Raw genomic sequence first — 18763 nt, forward strand, 5'->3', positions numbered from 1 at the left:
CCTTTCTAAAAGAGCCTTTACAATTATAATAGTTGCAGAGAAAATCTTCAGTTTCCCCGAAGTGACTGGTTCCCTTTACGTGATCCTAAGCAACTCTGTGAGGCGACCCGCCAACTCCTCTGACATTCTGTTTACAACTCACAATACTTCCGGTTACTGGTCGGCGCTTGGCCGTGACGTCAACGCGTATGGTACGGCAGAACGGAGTGTAAGCAATAGGCGGTCCTACGACTAGACTGGGATCGGGTAGAGCGGGCCTTACCGGGGAGCGTTAGCTGGATTGATCGGGATTGTGTACGGGCTCCGGGAGAGGAGCCACAGGGAGAACATGGCAGCCGCTACATTGCTAGCTCTGGAGGTCCTCCTAGCTGTGCTGCTGCTGGAGGTCGCATCCTCCGATACGTCCTGCCCGGCTCCGTGTGTGTGCGAGGGCCGAATGCTGGACTGCAGCAGAAGAAGATTGGGTCGGCTTCCCGCAGCGCCCCTGCCAGAGGGCATCACCAGCCTGTAAGTATCTCATTGCATTCTCCGGTGTGCTGCAGAGCGAGCGATGTGTACACACAGGATAACTGCGGATGGGAGCTGCACTCGGAATAATTGGGAATGAGGGCTGCGCATGGGATCCCTGGGGATGGGGGCTGCACAGAATATAGCCAGAATATAGCCAGGACATTGTTAGCATGCACACAGGATCTCCATGGGGTGGGCGTGCGATCTCCATGGGGTGGGTGGGGGGGTCTGCGTGCGATCTCCATGGGGTGGGTGGGGGGGTCTGCGTGCGATCTCCATGGGGTGGGGGGGGGGTCTGCGTGCGATCTCCATGGTGGGGGGGGGGGGGGGTCTGCGTGCGATCTCCATGGGGTGGGGGGGGGGGGTCTGCGTGCGATCTCCATGGGGTGGGGGGGGGGGGGGTCTGCGTGCGATCTCCATGGGGTGGGGGGGGGTCTGCGTGCGATCTCCATGGGGTGGGGGGGTCTGCGTGCGATCTCCTCCATGGGGTGGGGGGGGGTCTGCGTGCGAACTCCTCCAAGGGGTGGGGGGGGGTCTGCGTGCGATCTCCTCCAAGGGGTGGGGGGGGGGGTCTGCGTGCGATCTCCTCCAAGGGGTGGGGGGGTCTGCGTGCGATCTCGGTGGGGGGGGTCTGCGTGCGATCTCGGTGAGGGGGGGGGGGTCTGCGTGCGATCTCGGTGAGGGGGGGGGGGGGGGGGTCTGCGTGCGATCTCGGTGAGGGGGGGGGGGTCTGCGTGCGATCTCGGTGAGGGGGGGGGGGGGGGTCTGCGTGCGATCTCGTGGGGGGGGGGTATGCGCGCGATCTCAGTGGGGTAGGTGTGGGGTCTGCACGCGATGCCCGTGTGGTGGGGGGTCGACTGCCCGTGTGGTGGTGGGGGAAGTCCACTGCGCGCGCTGCCCGTGTGGTGGTGGGGGAGATCCACTGCGCGCGCTGCCCGTGTGGTGGTGGGGGAGATCCACTGCGCGCGCTGCCCGTGTGGTGGTGGTATCTGGACGCAATGTCCGTAGGTGGGGGGGGTCTGCTCATGCGCTCTCTGTGGGGGGGGCAACCTTGGGATGAGGGTCTGTGCGTCCCCGCTCTCCATGGGTGGGGGGCAACCATGGGATGAGGGTCTGTGCGTGATCTATGGGAATGTAGGCTGCATAGAATATAACCAGTGGTTTGTAAATTGCATCAGGGGATGGGGGCTGCTCGTGGGGTGATCAGAGAATATGAGCTGAGCATGGGATGAGGGAAGGGGGCTGCGCGTGGGATCTCCCTGGCGATGAGGACTGTGCATGGGATCTCTGGGGATTGTGGGCTGTGCACGGCGTAACCTGGGAACGGGGGTTGCACACAGGGTGACCAGTGGATGGGGGCTGTACACTGGATCTCTAGGGAGGGGAGCTGCGCAAAAGATAACTCGGAATGGGGATTGTGTTCGGGAACCCCGGGGGGCGGGAGCTGCCCGCAGGGTGACCAAGATTATCTGCCTATTTTGGGGATAAAGGGAATGCATACTGTTAGCAATGATTCTGAAGAAATTAAACCCGCTCCCATCAAAGTTTCTGTGTTATACTAATTTTAATTTTTTCATTGTATTGCTTTGACAGGCTAATTAATACCTGTATTATGTTTTTAAAATGTGTTTTTTTTTTTATTTTTTTTTTTTATTTTTTATTTTTTTATGCGTATGTTTGTATTTGTTTCCTGTTTGGAGTAGGTGCTGTCTGTTGAAAATGAAACACTATTGCTAGGGAATGACTGTATGGCAAGTATGCTACAGCAGTCATAGCAACCAATCGGGATCAATGTTCTATTATTGGACCTAGGTCACAAAGCTTCAACACAAGGATTCTAGTCATGTGACTGTGATTTTAAATGATCATTAGACTTTACTGAAATAAAAACTTTAGCCTTTTTTTAAATGGAAGTATTCATCATTGTGTGTTAGGCTGCATGTACACTATGTTGTGCAGATTTGAGCTCGTTAATGAAATGCGTGGAAAATGCGTGTGACGTTTTTTTCGGTTTGACACTTAGAAAGGTGCATAAGCTGCTTTGCCCTATGAAGGCCAGCTCATTGACATGAATGGTTTGGTTTGATCTATACTTGTGGCAAGACATTGTGCAAAAATGTGCATTTGTATGTTTGCAAAAACGCTATAATGTGAACTGAATCTTTTTCTTACATAGACACTATGTATGTAAAGTACTTCTAGTCTGGTTGGTTTGCAGGCCCATTGAAGTGTAAAGGTACATGTTGACTACTTGCCAATCTTCAGCATATTCTGACTTCTGCATTGGGCTCCTATTGCTTATCCCTGAGATATGCATATTGTTACCAGTAACGTTGCTGGCACGGAAGCGTGCTAGGTCACATGAGGACTTCCTTTGTAGATGTCACAGGCAGCTTGGCATGGTCTCACAAGGAGTTGGATAAATTAGTCATTGTTAAAGCAGAGTTCCGCCTGGGGAAAAAAAAATATATAAAAGTCAGCAGCTACAAATACTGTAGCGTCTGACTTTTAATATATGGAAACTTGCCTGTCCAGGGAGCCCGCAATGTCAGCAACCGAAGCCGGCCTGCGGATCGACTCCCGCGTCCTGCCATGCCATTCCTGGTAAGGGAACAAGGCAATGAAGACCTTTGGCTTCACTGCTAGTTCCCTACTGCACATTGCATGAGTCGTGCATTCTGAATGGTTCCTGCTATCTTCTGGGACCTGTGTGTCTCCCAGAAGTTGGGGGAGGAGGGTGGACGGACATGGTGTAGTTTGCTGCAGAAAGTGCTGCGATCTATGCCTGGAAGTGGGATATTATACAGGTATCTGCCTCCCCACCTGAAAGGTGCCAAATGTGACACTGGAGAGCGGGAGGAATCCGATCAGAGGAACTCCGCTTTAATGTTCATATTTACTTACTGTTTAGAATTGTAATCATATGCTATTGTACTCCTAAAGTCAAAACGTTATTTTTAAATTTTGGATAGAGCAAGGGAGGGTTATAACCCCTTTTTCAGATTTCTTGTTTATTTATTTTACCATCTATGTCTCTTTGGGTGATTTCCCTTAATTTTTCGTCCCATGGCCACAACAGGAAGTGAGAGGAAATTCCAGGGTGTTATCAGGGCCGCCTGAACTAGTATTCCCATTGGAAGATTTCCCCTCTATTCCTGTTCTAGTGACTACTCAAAATTTCAATGGGGACACACACTGTACATAAAACCTTAAGGGCCAGTTCACATCAGATGCAGTTCCATTTTTTTTCTGCACCGGAAACTGACCAGAAACTGACTGCATTATGTGAAAGAGGAAATAAACTGATGGGTTTTACTTCCTCTTTGTTTCCCTGCAAAGGTAAAGCATAATGGGCTACTATGCATCGCATAGTAGCCCATTATGTATCACTTACCTGACACAGGAGCCAGCGATGTCACCATTGTCCCCTCTTCCACGGAGCATCCATCTTCTTTCGGGGTATCGTGGCTCTGGCGCTGTGATTGGCCGGAACCGCAATGACGTTACTCCCTGCCACTAACTGCATTATCGCCGTTAGCAGTGGCACGCTCAGTGTTGTAGACAGCGACACCTGTCTTTTGCAAATATTTCCTAAACCATGTAGTTTAGGAGATATTTCTTGTACCTACAGGTAAACCTAGATTAAAAGTGGTCTGTAAGGGTTTACAACCACTTGAACTAGAGCCATTGGAATACATGTAAAACACTGTGCATGCATTTTTAGTGCAGAAAAGCGCACAGAATTGTGTCTGCTGTGAACTGGTCCTAATCCCTCACCGCTCTTCAATTTTTTGTTTTTAAAAAAACATTTGCCTTCAGTTATACTTTAATCACGTTGAGACCATTTTTATGTTTTTTTTTTTTTTGTGTGCCATATTTTGACTGACAATTACTCAGTCACACAACGCTATGCCCAAATTGATTTAATTTTATATAATTTTTGAGACTGACAGGTCTTTCGGTGATATTCAAACACATGCAGTGTTTACATATGTGATCTCTGATTATCTCTGTGCAGTTTGCCTGAGCTCTCTCCTGTCTACTGACGGCAAGATCAGAGGCATTGGGGGCACACCTAGGACGAGCATCCTCTCTGTACTGCAGGGTATTTTTAAATGTCTGATTTCTCTTCTAACTGGTTGGTTTACAACACTGCCTGGATAAGAGGTGGAAGACTATGCCGAGCCAAAAAATGTGTTTTTCTTCTAGTTTTGGATAGTGTTTTTTTTTTTGTTCTGCTATATGGGACTTTGTTACTTTTTTCTATTACTTTCTGTCCTGATGACAACTGTTTTTACCAGACGGGAACAATCTCCAGCAAAGATGTAGACAGCTATAAAAACCTGACAGGGGCCCTGGCCTTCCCTTACTCTGCGAAATAAGCTTTTTTTTTTATTTTTTTATGTGCTGCTGTTGAAGATTTCCCGTAAGGTAAAATGTTCTTGTTGGGATAGGAAGTGAGTCCTGGATAGAAGTTAAAATCTGACAGGAGTTTAAACCCTTCTCTCTATCCAAATTTGTACCATTCACAACCGTAAGATACCTTTATAAAGCACATTTATTGCATAAACCAGTTGGGGTTCCCTTTCACTATCTGGTGTGCGGCTGTGAGAGAACGACTTTTCAGCTCATGGCCTTGTGCCTGTGTGACAATAAAGTATAACTAAAGGCAAAATGTTTTATGGTTGTCATCGAAAGTGAATGTAAAAGAATCCCACATTGACCCCAAAACAGTGGTCTTCAAACTGCGGCACGGAAGCCAAATGCAGCCCTTTGCTTGCTTTTATTTGGCCCTTGGGGCAACAGTGGGACATGGTTCCTGCCATTGCCACTGGCAACGGAGCACTATTCCTCCCACTGACGCCAACGATGGGTCACTATTCCTCCCACTGATGCCAACGAAGGGTCACTATTCCTCCCACTGACGCCAACGGCTCGCTGAGACTACCATCAATCAAGGCAGCTGGCGGATCCAGACTTCACAAGACGGGATGACGCGCTGCTTCGACTGATGGCAGTGACGTCTGGAAACAGTTTACAGGATGCAAAACTAATTGCACTCCTGTGACCCTGAGGAGAAACCCAGCCTAAAAAGCTCAGGCTGGACTTCTCCTTAAGGTTTCAAGGCTGATGTTTGATAACTTGAACATTCAGCTCCCTCAACATATCCTCTATGGGATTAAGGTCTGGAGACTAGCTAGGCCACTCCAGGATCTTAGTGGACATTTAGTCATTTTCTTCTACTTTCCATCTAATAAACTTCTGTGCTTGTTTTAACTTTAGATAGTAAAACCTTTATTTTTTATTTTTTTGTCACTAAATACCTTATACGGCCCTCTTCCTGTTTGTCTGGTTGTTGACGACATGCGCAGCGCTCTCTCTCACTTTCGTGAACATGTGCTAGGAGGGGGGGGGTGGGGATTCATAAGAGGGCCAGTGAGAACTGCAGAGCTGGAGGTGTGCCTCTGTGTGTGTAAATCCAGGAAGTGAACAGGCAGCAGCTACAGCTGCCCACAGTTATAATGGATGCAACCAGACTTAGTTGGGGGACAGGACATTTTGGCAGCATATTTGGCAAGTGTAGAATCACAGTATATATAATATAATATGCAAAGTGGTTAGAGGGAAGCTTCAGAATGGAAAATATGTTTTTATTACAAATTATGTGAGTAGACTGCAGTTACTCTTTAATTGAGGAGCCACTCCTTTGTTGCCTTAACCGTGTGTTTTGGGTGATTGTCATGCTGGAATACACATCCATGACCCTTTTTCAATGCCCTGGGAAGGACAGGAGGTTCTCCCCCAAGATTTAACTGTACATGGCCCCGTCCATCGCCCTTTTGATGCTTTGAAGTTGTCCTGTTCCCTTAGCAGAAAAACACCCCCAAAGGATATCGTTTGCACTTCCATGTTTGATGGTCGGGATGATGTTCTTGAGTTCATAGACAGCATTCCTCCTCCTTCAAACATGATGAATTGAGTTAATGCCAAACAGCAAATTTTTGGTCTCATTTGACCACAACATTCACCCAGTTCTCCTCTGAATCATTCAGAGGTTCATTAGCAAACTTCAGACTGTACAATGTGCTTTCTTGAGCCGGTTGACCTTGTGGGCACTGCAGGATTTCAGTCCTTCATGGTGTAGTGCATTACCAATTGTTTTCATGGTGACTATGGTCCCAGCTGCCTTGAGCTCATTGACAAGATTCTCCCATGTAGTTCTGGGCTGATTCCTCACCGTTCTTATGATCATTGAAACTCCAAAAAGTGACATTGTGCATGGAGCCCCAGACCGAGGGAGATTGACAGTTATTTTGTGTTTCTTCCATTTGTCAATATTCACACCAACTGTTGTCATCCTCTCACCAAGCTGCTTGGCGATGGTCCTGTAGCCCATTCCAGCCTTGTATAGGTCTACAATATTGACCCTGACTTCCTTGGACAGCTCTTTGGTCATGATGGAGAGATTGGAATCTGATTGCTTCTGTATACAGGTAACAAGCTGAGATTAGGAGCACTTCCTTTTAAGAAAGCGCTCCTAAACTCAGCTTGTTACCAGTATAGAAGACACCTGGGAGCCAGAAATCTTGCTGATTTGATAGGGGATCAAATACCTTTTTCACTCGTTAAAATGCAAATTAATTTATAACTTCTTTTAAATGCGTTTTTCTGGAAATTTTTGTTATTCTGTCTCTCACTGTTAAAATAAACCTACCATTAAAATGATAGACTGATCATTTCTTTGTCAGTGGGCAAACGTACAAAATCAGCAGGGATCAAATACTTTTTTCCCCCCTCACTATAAGACATTCCTGAGGTGTCCATGAAGAAATTAAAAAATATATTTAAAGCGATGTTCCACCCGCAATTTACAAACACAACACTGTAGCCGCTAACTTTTTTAATAAGGACACTTACCTGTCCAGGGAGCCCGCGATGTTGTCCCCCCGAGGCCGATCCGTCCATCGGATCAGGTGCAAGCGCCGCCGTTCTAATTAAGGGAAACAGGCAGTGGAGCCTTGTGGCTTCACTGCTCTTTTACTAGTCACTCAGCGCTTTGTGAATGTCCAGCTGTCTTCGGGGACACACATGTCCCAAAAGACATCGGGGGAGCTTGCCGAAGAAGAGGATATGACCTCCAGAAACGAGCTGTGGTCTTTCATTTCATTTAAGACCACCTCTCAAAAGTGGGTGGAACTCCACTTTTAGGTTGAGGGAAAAATATTTTTTTTCAAATTGTGTTTTTAGAGAGTTTACATAGTAAACGTAAAGCAGAACTTCACCCAAAATAAGAAGTTCTGCTCTAAGTCATTTTTGCCATGTCATTTTTTGGGGTGCCAGGTACCCACTTCCACCTCAGCTCGGATCTCCTAGGCGATTTAAGATACTGGCATTGGGAGCTTGAAGGCTAGTGAAGAACTAGCCTATGTGAGGATGGTGCTGGAATCCTGGACAAGTACTGTATATACTCGAGTATAAGCCGAGATTTTCAGCCTCTTTTTTGAGGCTGAAAGTGCCCCCCTCGGCTTATACTCGAGTCATCGCTGTCTGCCCGCTCGATCAGCGTGTCGAGCAGACAGACAGCGGCCATTCTATTCAAAAGCCGCGCCTCCGGCTCCGCCTTCGCCTGTGATAGGCGGAACACTGAATTTCCCAGCAGCCTGTGTTCCGCCTATCACGGACATCGTATCATCCTCGTACTACGGACGAGGATGATACGACGTCTGTGATAGGCGGAACACAGGCTGCTGGGAAATTCAGTGTTCCGCCTATCACAGGCGAAGGCGGCGGCGCAGCTTTTGAACTTTACAATGGCCGCCGACGAAGAGGGCACGGGACGGAGGCAAGGGAAGGCACGGCACGGGACGGGACGGGACGGGACGGCGGCGGCAAGGCAAGGCACGACACGGGACGGATGCAAGGAGGCAAGTCACGGCACGGGACGGAGGCAAGGCACGGGACGGAGGCTCGGGACAAAGGTAGGCTGGACACACACACACACACACACACACACACACACACACACACACACACACACACACACACACACACACACACACACACACACACACACACACACACACGGATGGAGACACACACAGGGATGGATGGATGGATGGAGACACACACACACACAGGGATGGATGGATGGATGGATGGAGACACACACACAGGGATGGATGGATGGATGGATGGAGACACACACACACAGGGATGGATGGATGGATGGACACACACACACACAGGGATGGATGGACGGACACACAGGGATGGACGGACACACAGGGATGGACGGACACACAGGGATGGACGGACACACACACAGGGATGGACAGGCATGTCTCACCCTCGGCTTATACACGAGTCAATAAGTTTGCCAGTTTTTTTGGGGGTAAATTGGGGGCCTCGGCTTATATTCGGGTCGGCCTATACTCGAGTATATACGGTAAGTGTCCTGTTATTAAACGTCAGCAGCTACAAGACTGTAGCTGCTGACTTTAAATTTTTTTTTTCTACTGTGACAAACCTCTTTAAAGTAAAAAAAAAAAAAAAAAATCCAAAACTATTATGTTACCTTTGGGAGATATCTAGAACGGATGTTTCCCCCCCCCCCACTTTTTTCCATTTGTATGATGATTTCACACCAGTCATATTTCTGCAGGTTGAATCATATCAGTTCCTCAGATCTCAAGGGAACTCTGCTGAGCTTTCTGCTCTTGTATTAACAGTTCTGGCTACCTGCCCAGCTATAACAAGGAGTTTTCACTCTCCCTGATGATTCTTCAATTTGTTTATATTATCATTTAGAAGGTGGTGTGAAATTCTCTTTTTAGTAGGGCAATCCTCTTTCCTGGATGCTAGAGAGATACAGGAAGAAGGTGATTTAGCCCGTCGGCATACCACTTATTGTGAAATATACATTTTGGGTGGACAGAACCTTTAAAATGACACTAAATTCAGGTTTAACATTTTTTTTTTTTTTTTTTTTTTTTATTTGAGTATATATTTTTGAAGCAGGACTAAACCCTGGTATTTTTCAGCCTAGGAAGCTTCCATCTTGACATCTGTTTGATCTTCAACTGTCATATTGTGGCACATGTGATCAGTTATGACAGCAACCATTTGACAGTTTGGTCGAGAGCACAAGCGCGCTCTCAAGCACAACATGACGGTTACGTTTCTGTGTCGGGAATGTAACTGTTTTTTAAACTTGAATCATTGGGTTTAGTTCCACTTTTATTAAAAAAACTAAAAAACAACCTTCCATCGCTCTCGGCCTCCTCCAAATTCTTTTTTTTTTTTGCTGCTAAGATCTGACTTTCTGTTAGAGGGTTTGCTACGTTTGTTCTCTTCTTGATGGTCCCACTGGAAGTAGCCACCCTCCCTTGTTTGCGCCTGACATAGACTGGGGACTAGGTACTATAGAGTGTGAGATTTGTAGTGTGCATAAAGCAGTGAGTATGACTGCAGCACTACTACTTTCAAACAAATGGAAGAAAAAAGGAGAGATCCAGGAGCTCTTGGAGGACATTACAAGGAGGCTACAAAAGATAGAAATGTAATAAAAAAATAGATTAGAGAGCCATTATTAGTGAATGAATAAGGATATTGTTTAGTGTCGCTTTAATCACTCGAGCTCCAGAAGGTTTTTTTCATGACCAGGGGCATCCCTGACCATATGCACTACTTTAACTGGCAATTGCGCCATCATGCAACTCTATTTCTAACACGCTTTCTATTGGTGGTATTTATTTGATCACCACTAGGTTTTTTTTGAGGGGGTGTGTAACATATTCCTAAACAGTGAGAAGCTTCATTTTGTATATTTGTTTCCTGAATCTGTGTTTGTGATTTCCCAGTAACTTGTCACCAGGAAGTTGACCTATAACCAAATGGATGCCTAGCACAGGTCTTTATTAGTGTATTGTTCAAAAGCTTTCCATTGCGGTATGATATAACAAAAGGCCTTGCAAACGCAGTCTAGTGACCAAACTGGTTTATAGCCAGTTGGGCATGAAACATGTTGGGTAGATCGAACAATTAACATTGTAGTAAACTCTGTCTTATTTTTTTTATCTGCAGGTAAGCTTATAATAAGGCTTACCTGTAGGTAAAATGAATATCTCCTAAATGTGGACCATTTAGCAGATATTGTAGCGAGCAGCAGCCGGTGACGTCACCAGCACATATCCGTGCTATTCCTTCAGAGCTGTGTGCCACAGCCGAGACGCCCGCGTGTATGCCTGGGAGTGATGTTATCATGTCTCCGCCAGTCAGAAGGCTGGAGTCCGAGAACCCAGACCTGGTAAAGATGGAAACCTCTGCAGCAGTGACAACTTGCCGCTGGAGGGCTTAATTTTAAGGTAAGTCTGTCATAATGTGCTAGTATGCTGTTCATATTAGCAAATTATGATATTGCCATTTTTATTTTTTTTACTTTAATACCATTTTTAAAGAAGATAACAATTGCTTCTTATTGCAGAGGTAATCCTAACCACTGTGTGCTAACCAGGGTGGATTTGATTTAAATCGCTAGCAAAAATACTTGATTTAAATACACTCAATTTAACCCCTTCATGACCAGGCCACTTTTTTGTGATATGTCACTGCGTTATTTTAATTGACAATTGTGCAGTCATGCAGTGCTGCACCCAAATAATATTAATATTATCGTTTCCCACAAAGAGAGCTTTCTTTTGGTGGCATTTGATCACCTCGGCGGATTTTTTTTTTTTTTCTGCTATAAACAGAAAAGACCGACAATTAAAGAAAAAAAAAAAACTATTTAAAGAAAAAACGTGTACAACCACTGTACTAATGACACTGGCTGGGAACGGGTTAAATGTGTGCCTAATCAGTGTTTGTTGCTTTTACTAGGGGAAGAAATTTAATCTGAGTCACAGAATCCACCCCCCCCCCCCGTCAGGACGGAACTCCAATCTGTGTCTCTGCCTGATCGGTGGGTGCCGGCAGATATTGAGTGCTTCTGCTGTGAATAAGGACATCAAGAGCTGTGCATGCTCGCCTCCTGTAGGCGGTAGTGCGGGATCACGTGTATGTGTATATGTATGTGTGTGTGTGTGTATGTATGTGTATGTGTATATGTGTGTGTGTGTGTGTGTATATATATATATATATATATATATATATATATATATATATATATATATATATATATATATATATATATATATATAAAATCTCTATCCGGCTCACAGCTGCTGCTCTGTAGTAGTAAAACTGCTATATGGTGATCAGCAAGTGGTTAAAAAAATGTAGGTTTGAACATTGTGTTGCAGTGCCATTTATTTTGTTTTTGTGCTTCTATAAATGGTATTCCGATAAATCTAGAAATATTATGTTAGACACAGACTGACACAGACTGATTCATTTAAAAGTCTGTGATTTTATTAGATTTCTTTGAACTTGAGAAGAAGGTGCAGGTTTTTGTCTGCTCTGGTCCAATGGCAGCGTATTAACTCCGTGCACGAGAGTAGGCTGGTGTGAATAGGCCGGCAAGACTTGTACAGTTGCATTGTTTTTGGGCAGACGTTAATCATCTGTACATTCTACTAATGTTTATATTTGTTCTAATGTTTACAGGTGTACAGCATATATGGTATCCATGGCTGCTCAAGGTGGTCATGAAGCTGTCAACAATTTGTAGCCAGTGGTGCTGCTGATTACATACCATTGCTGTTTACGTCTCCTGAATAAATCATGCATGAGTCTGAATAACTATGAAGATTCCGAATGACGGAGTGCCGAGATCTTTCTGTACATGTGTAATCGCAGCATGAGTGACTCATTCAGGGGTATGTAATTATTGGCAGCAGTGGCAATAGCTGCACATTATTGACATTTTTAAATGTCAGCCGGCAGCACAGTGGCTAAGTGGTTAGCACTTCTGCCTAGCAGCACTGGGCTCATTGGTTCAAATTCCAACCACGCCACCATCTACCTGGAGTTGCATGTTTTCCCTTTGCCTGCGTTGGTTTCCTCCTATGCTCCAAACACATGCTGGTAGGTTAATTGGCTCCTGCCGAACTGGCCCTAGTATGTGTATGTATGAATGTGAGTTAGGGACCTTTTTTAGATTGTAAGCTCCTCAAAGGCAGGGGCTGATGCAAATGTGTAATATGTATAAAGAGCTGTGTACTTATGTAAACTTTGGCACAATTGTTTACATAGGTACAATATAAAAATATGGTCTATACACAGAACTATGAAAGCTGATTTTTCTAGTTTGGCTTTACACAGCTAGATGCTAAGTGGGGCTGTGTGCATGGGCCCATAGAATACTATACTTATACATTCAGATCCATAGTAATCGTGAATCTAAACAGTGGCGGCCCGTCCATTAGTGACGCCTGGGCCCCCCTATCCATGCGTCTGGCCCCCACATCTACATACAGGGTTCCGGACTCATAGCTACCTGCCGCTGAGGAGAGGACACAGCAGCCATGCTGCCCACCCATCGCCAAGGAGGAGAGGACACAGCAGCCCTGCTGCCCGCCAAGGAGGAGAGGACACAGCAGCCATGCTGCCCACCCTTCGCCAAGGAGGAGAGGACACAGCAATCATGCTGCCCACCCTTCGCCAAGGAGGAGAGGACTCAGGAGCCGCAACCCGCCTGCTGCAACCGCCTGCTGCAACCCGCCCGGTGCTCCATTTTTAGTAAATCTCCCCCACAGGGTCACTGTAAAAATATGTAAGCAAGGCATTCACCTTAAAGTATCTGAAATACAAACTGGTCCGTGTTGCCCATAGCAACGAAGCCCTTATGGTTTTCATGCCTGTACTAGTAAAATATTTGCAAGCTGTCTATTTGTAAACGTTGCATCAGACAGTTTTCCAGACACTCGGCTGGCGTTGTTTATGGCACTTTATACACCAAAGGCGTGAAGAATTTATTGCCCCCAGTTTAATTTTATTTTGCATTCTTGAGAAAGTGTCAAGTTTTATAGCTGCTAGCTGGACTGTGCCACAGTTTTTCGGATTATGGCTTGTAATTAGAAGAAACACTTTCACGTTGAGTCACATGGATGGCAAAACTTTTTTCAGCTCCTCTGGTGTTTACGTGTGTTGGAGAAAGCTGTGGAATTGCATTACTTTATTCTTGAGCATGAAAGAGAAAACCTTGTAGAGTATTTCAGAATATATTCCATCTCTACCTGAGCCCACGTGAGGCAGGAATGTAGAATAATCATTTATAAATCAACTGTAAATGGCGAGTTTGAGAATGTATACAAATATTTTAAGGGTCCATACACGCTGGGATTAAAAAACTCTGCTTCTAGAGTTTAGCGGTTTGCCTGTAGAAGCAGCTCAGTGTTATCCTATGCACCCATGCACATGAGGACAATTGGAAGCACCCTACCCCCTTCCACTACCAAATTTGCCAGGGAGGGGGGTACAGGTACCCACTACATCTTGAAGCTCTGATCACCATGGTGATTTGAGATGGAAGTTTGCCCCCCTTCCTCCACTGTCTTCTGGGACACCTCACAGGTCCCAAAAGACTACGGGGCCATTCGCAAGCCACAGTGCGGCTCGCACATGCACAGTAGGACACTGACTGTAAAGCCGCAAGGCTTCACTCCCTGTTTTCCTTGAGATGCCTACACCCGAAGCAGATTGAAGAATCTGAAAGGTGAGATAGAGAAAATAGATATGGCGCTATACCTTTTTAAACTCACTAAATATAAGTGTCATAAAAATGTACAGATTTTCCAGCTTGCTGGCTAATAATTTTAAACTCTTAAAATCCTGAATGAACCAAGATATACTAAAATAATAAACCCAATAAATAATATAAATACCGTATAAGCCGAGATTTTCAGCCTCTTTTTTGAGGCTGAAAGTGCCCCCCTCGGCTTATACTCGAGTCATCGCTGTCTGCCTGCTCGATCAGCGTGTCGAGCAGACAGACAGCGGCCATTCTATAATTCAAAAGCCGCGCCTCCGGCTCCGCCTTCGCCTGTGATAGGCGGAACACTGAATTTCCCAGCAGCCTGTGTTCCGCCTATCACGGACATCGTCTCATCCTCGTACTACGGACGAGGATGAAAGGATGGCCGTGATAGGCGGAACACAGACTGCTGGGAAATTGTGTTCCGCCTATCACAGACAGGGAGGTGGGCATTTGAACAGGGGAATGGGCGCCGACGAAGAGCGGTGATCCTGGGACGGGACCGGACGGAGGCTCGGCTCGGGACGGGACGGGACGGGACCGGACGGAGTCTCGGGACGGGACGGGACCGGACGGAGTCTCGGGACGGGACGGGACCGGACGGAGTCTCGGGACGGGACGGGACCGGACGGAGTCTCGGGACGGGACGGGACCGGACGGAGTCTCGGGACGGGACCGGACGGAGTCTCGGGACGGGACCGGACGGAGTCTCGGGACGGGACGGGACGGAGTCTCGGGACGGGACGGGACGGGACGGAGGCTCGGGACGGGACCGGACGGAGGCTCGGCTCGGGACGGGACGGGACCGGACGGAGGCTCGGGACCGGACGGAGGCTGGGGACACAGGTAGGCTGGACACACAAGGCCACACACACACACACACACACACACACACACACACGGATGGATGGACACACACACAGGGATGGATGGATGGATGGACACACACACAGGGATGGATGGATGGATGGACACACACACAGGGATGGATGGATGGACACACACACACACAGGGATGGATGGACACACACACAGGGATGGATGGATGGATGGACACACACACACACAGGGATGGATGGATGGATGGACACACACACACACAGGGATGGATGGACACACACACACACACAGGGATGGATGGATGGACACACACACACACAGGGATGGATGGATGGATGGACACACACACACACAGGGATGGATGGATGGATGGACACACACACACACACAGGGATGGATGGATGGATGGACACACACACAGGGATGGACAGGCATATCTCACCCTCGGCTTATACACGAGTCAATAGGTTTCCCAGTTTTTTGGGGGTAAATTGGGGGCCTCGGCTTATACTCGGGTCGGCCTATACTCGAGTATATACGGTAGTATAGTGCTAAGAATCAGTCACTATTAAATTGTGAATACAGAAGTGAATATAAATTTTCCAGTGTGCTGGTTAATAAATTAATATAAAAATAAGGGTAAGAATAGGAATAAAAAATATATATATGAATGTGAATTACACAATAAAATAAATGAATTAGATAGCTGAAATAAATGTATGAATGATTGATGCTATGTTTACTAAACTTAATCTATAATCAACAGTGAAATTCTAAAAAATACTCAAAGTGCCTGTGACTGTGGTGATGGCGTAACCAAGTGCTTTGGTTTACAAATTCAATAAAATGACCATAAAACAAAAACCCAAAAAATTCAAATTTGTACAATTGTGAACACAAGTGAAAAATGAAATATGAAAAGTGCAACAAATATATACACACTGTTAGGTTTCAAAAAATTCCCAAGTAGAGATAAGAAAATTGGGAAAAAATACAAGTAATAATAGAGATTTAGTCCATAATGTGAAAAAAATAATGTGAAAAAAATCTTGCAGCGACAAATCAGATATGAAAGTCTAATAGGGTAAAAATTGAAAAATTAAAAATGAAAATTAGATAGTGAAAAAAGGTTTTCTATGTATAGAAGAGGAGTGGAGGGAGTAAATTCGCTTATCTGTTCATATTTATGAATTTTGCTCTCACCATAAATACGACCCCGTCCGGGGTGGATCAGCCTCCACAGTATAAGCCACTGTGTCGCTTCTTGGGCTGTCTTTGCTGAAATGCTGGGGAGATTCCTCGTTTCTCCGTGGAGATGTTGTACCTCGTATTACATATGGTAAAAAAGAGGACTTTCCATGGTATAGTATGTTTGCAACTGTTTATTTGTAACAACTTAAAAGTACTCACATTTAGTACGATAAAACACGTATTGTAAAAAGCGTTCGGAACTTCCGCTCGGCTAGCACGCCATTTGCACTGGAGGTGTACGTATCTGGCCACGCCCTACGCGTTTCGTCATTCAGACGTCATCTGGAGCCTGGATTGAAGAATCTGTTTGGGTGAGGACATCGCTGGATCCCGGGACATGTACGTTTCCTCATATTAAAAGTCAGCAGCTACAGTATTTTTAGCTGCTGACTTTTTAAATTTTTTGGGGGGAGACTGTTGCTCCTCTTTAACCACTTGACCTCTGGAACATTTACCCCGCTTCATGACCAAGCTATTTTTTGTGATATGGCACTTTAACGGCTAATTTACACTTTCTTAAAAACATGGCTTTGGACATGCGTTTAAGCTCTCTGAACGCTTGTCAAAGCTCCTGTCACTAAAGAAAACAGTTAGCTTACCGTCCTGCTTCCACCTTGATTTTGCTTTACTTTGGCTTGGCTTCAAAAATTATACCCCATGTAGCTTTAGTGGTGTTTCAAAGCGTCTTCAGAGCCTCCGTGAAAGTCTATGGCAAAGCTCGCTCGAAGCCTCATCAAAGAACCAAGCAAAAGCAAGTTGTAAACAGGACTGTAAGCTGACCGTTTTCTGTAGTGACAGGAGCTTTGACAAGCTTTCAGAGAGCTTTAAAGTGGTTGTAAACCCTTACAAACCACTTTGACCTTCAGGTAAGCCTAGATTAAGGCTTACCTGTAGGTCCAAGAAATATCTCCTAAACCTATACGGTTTAGGAGATATTTGCCCGAAGACAGGCACCGCTGTCTACGGCGCACGCGCCGTAGACAGCGGGGCGCAGGCGCACTGAGCGCGGCATTTCCAACAATGGAGCTTCCGCGCGTGTCGGCTCCCGTGCGCATGCGCGGGAGTGATGTCATCGCGGCTCCGCCGAATGACAGCGGTGGAGCTGCGAGACCCCACCGAAAAGATGGATGCGCCGGACTACAGGGGACAGCGGTGACATCGCTGGCTCCTGTGTCAGGTAAGTGACACATAATGGACTACTATGCGATGCATAGTAGTCCATTATGCTTTGCCTTTGCAGGGAATGAAAGAGGAAGTAAACCCATCAGGGTTTACTTCCTCTTTAACAAAGTGTGTCTGAAGCCATGTCTTGAAGCAAGTGTAAACTAGTCCTAACTGACAATTGTGTGGTCATGCAACGCTGTACCCAAATAAAATGTATGTCATTTTTTTCCCCCCACAAATAGAGCTTTTTTTTGGTGGTATTTGATCACCAGTGCGTTTTTTATTTTGTTTTCTATTTTTTGTGCTATAAACAAAAAGACAATTTTGAAAAACAATTGTTTACATTCTGCTCCAAAACATATCCAATGAAAAAAATGTAAAAATCAAATTTCTTCATACGTTTAGGCCAATATGTATTCTGCTATATGTTTTTTTGTAAAAAAACAAAACAAAAATCCCAATAAGCCTATATTGATTTGGTTGGTTTATGCGAATGTTATAGCGTCTACAAACTAATATATATTTATGTGTGTGTGTGTGTGTGTGTGTGTGTATATGAAATTTTTACTATTAAAAAATATATATTTATACTAGTAATGGTGCCAATCAGCGACTTATAGCAGGACTGCAATATTACAGTGGACACTGACACTTTTGACACTTGTGCAGTGACAATAATAGTGTTTATGTGTATTCTGTTAGGTGCTTTTACTAAGGGAAGATATGAATTTTGTTGCCTGCTTTCCCCCCTGCTAGAACAGAGATCTACCAGTCAGATCTCAATTCTTTGTGTTTTACCAATGACAGGCGGGTGCTGGCGGATAGACATGCAGTGCCCGGCACCCTCAGATCTGCTTCTGCTGTGAATAATCAGGCGAAAGTGCAGAATCGTATACATACATACATACATACATACATACATACATACATACATACATACATACATACATACATACACACATTATATATATATATATATATATATATATATATATATATATATATATACACATATATGTATGTATGTGATTTGCCACAGGAGAGCTTTCCTTTAGCAGTAAAACAGCTATGGGTAATACATGAATGACTCTTTTTGGGTGAAATGTAAATAATGTGTAGGCATCAGCAGCATATTTGCAGAGTGTAGTATGCATCTCGGATCATATGGACAATACTATAAGTGTGCTGTCAGAATGATTTGAAATGCAGTGTACATGGGGCCTAAAATGTTTTTGCTTTGCTTGGAAATGGGTCACTCTCAATGGTCATGGTCATCTTGGATTAATAGGAGTATGAAGTCTGAGA

General features: G+C 45.4%; 1 protein-coding gene across 1 annotated transcript in view; it reads left to right on the forward strand.

The window, feature by feature from the left end:
- Positions 1 to 203: 203 nt before the first annotated feature.
- LRIG2 (leucine rich repeats and immunoglobulin like domains 2) overlaps positions 204 to 18763 on the forward strand; it is a gene marked incomplete in the record, with an annotated part of 100420 nt that continues 81860 nt past the window's right edge. Inside the window, 1 exon segment of the mRNA XM_077481556.1 lies at positions 204 to 507. Coding sequence (XP_077337682.1) covers positions 329 to 507 — 179 coding nt within the window.

The sequence above is a fragment of the Lithobates pipiens genome, unplaced genomic scaffold (assembly GCF_037356315.1).
Source record: "Lithobates pipiens isolate NorthernLeopardFrog02 unplaced genomic scaffold, aLitPip1_a1.2 Scaffold_16, whole genome shotgun sequence".
Classification (NCBI taxonomy): domain Eukaryota; kingdom Metazoa; phylum Chordata; class Amphibia; order Anura; family Ranidae; genus Lithobates; species Lithobates pipiens.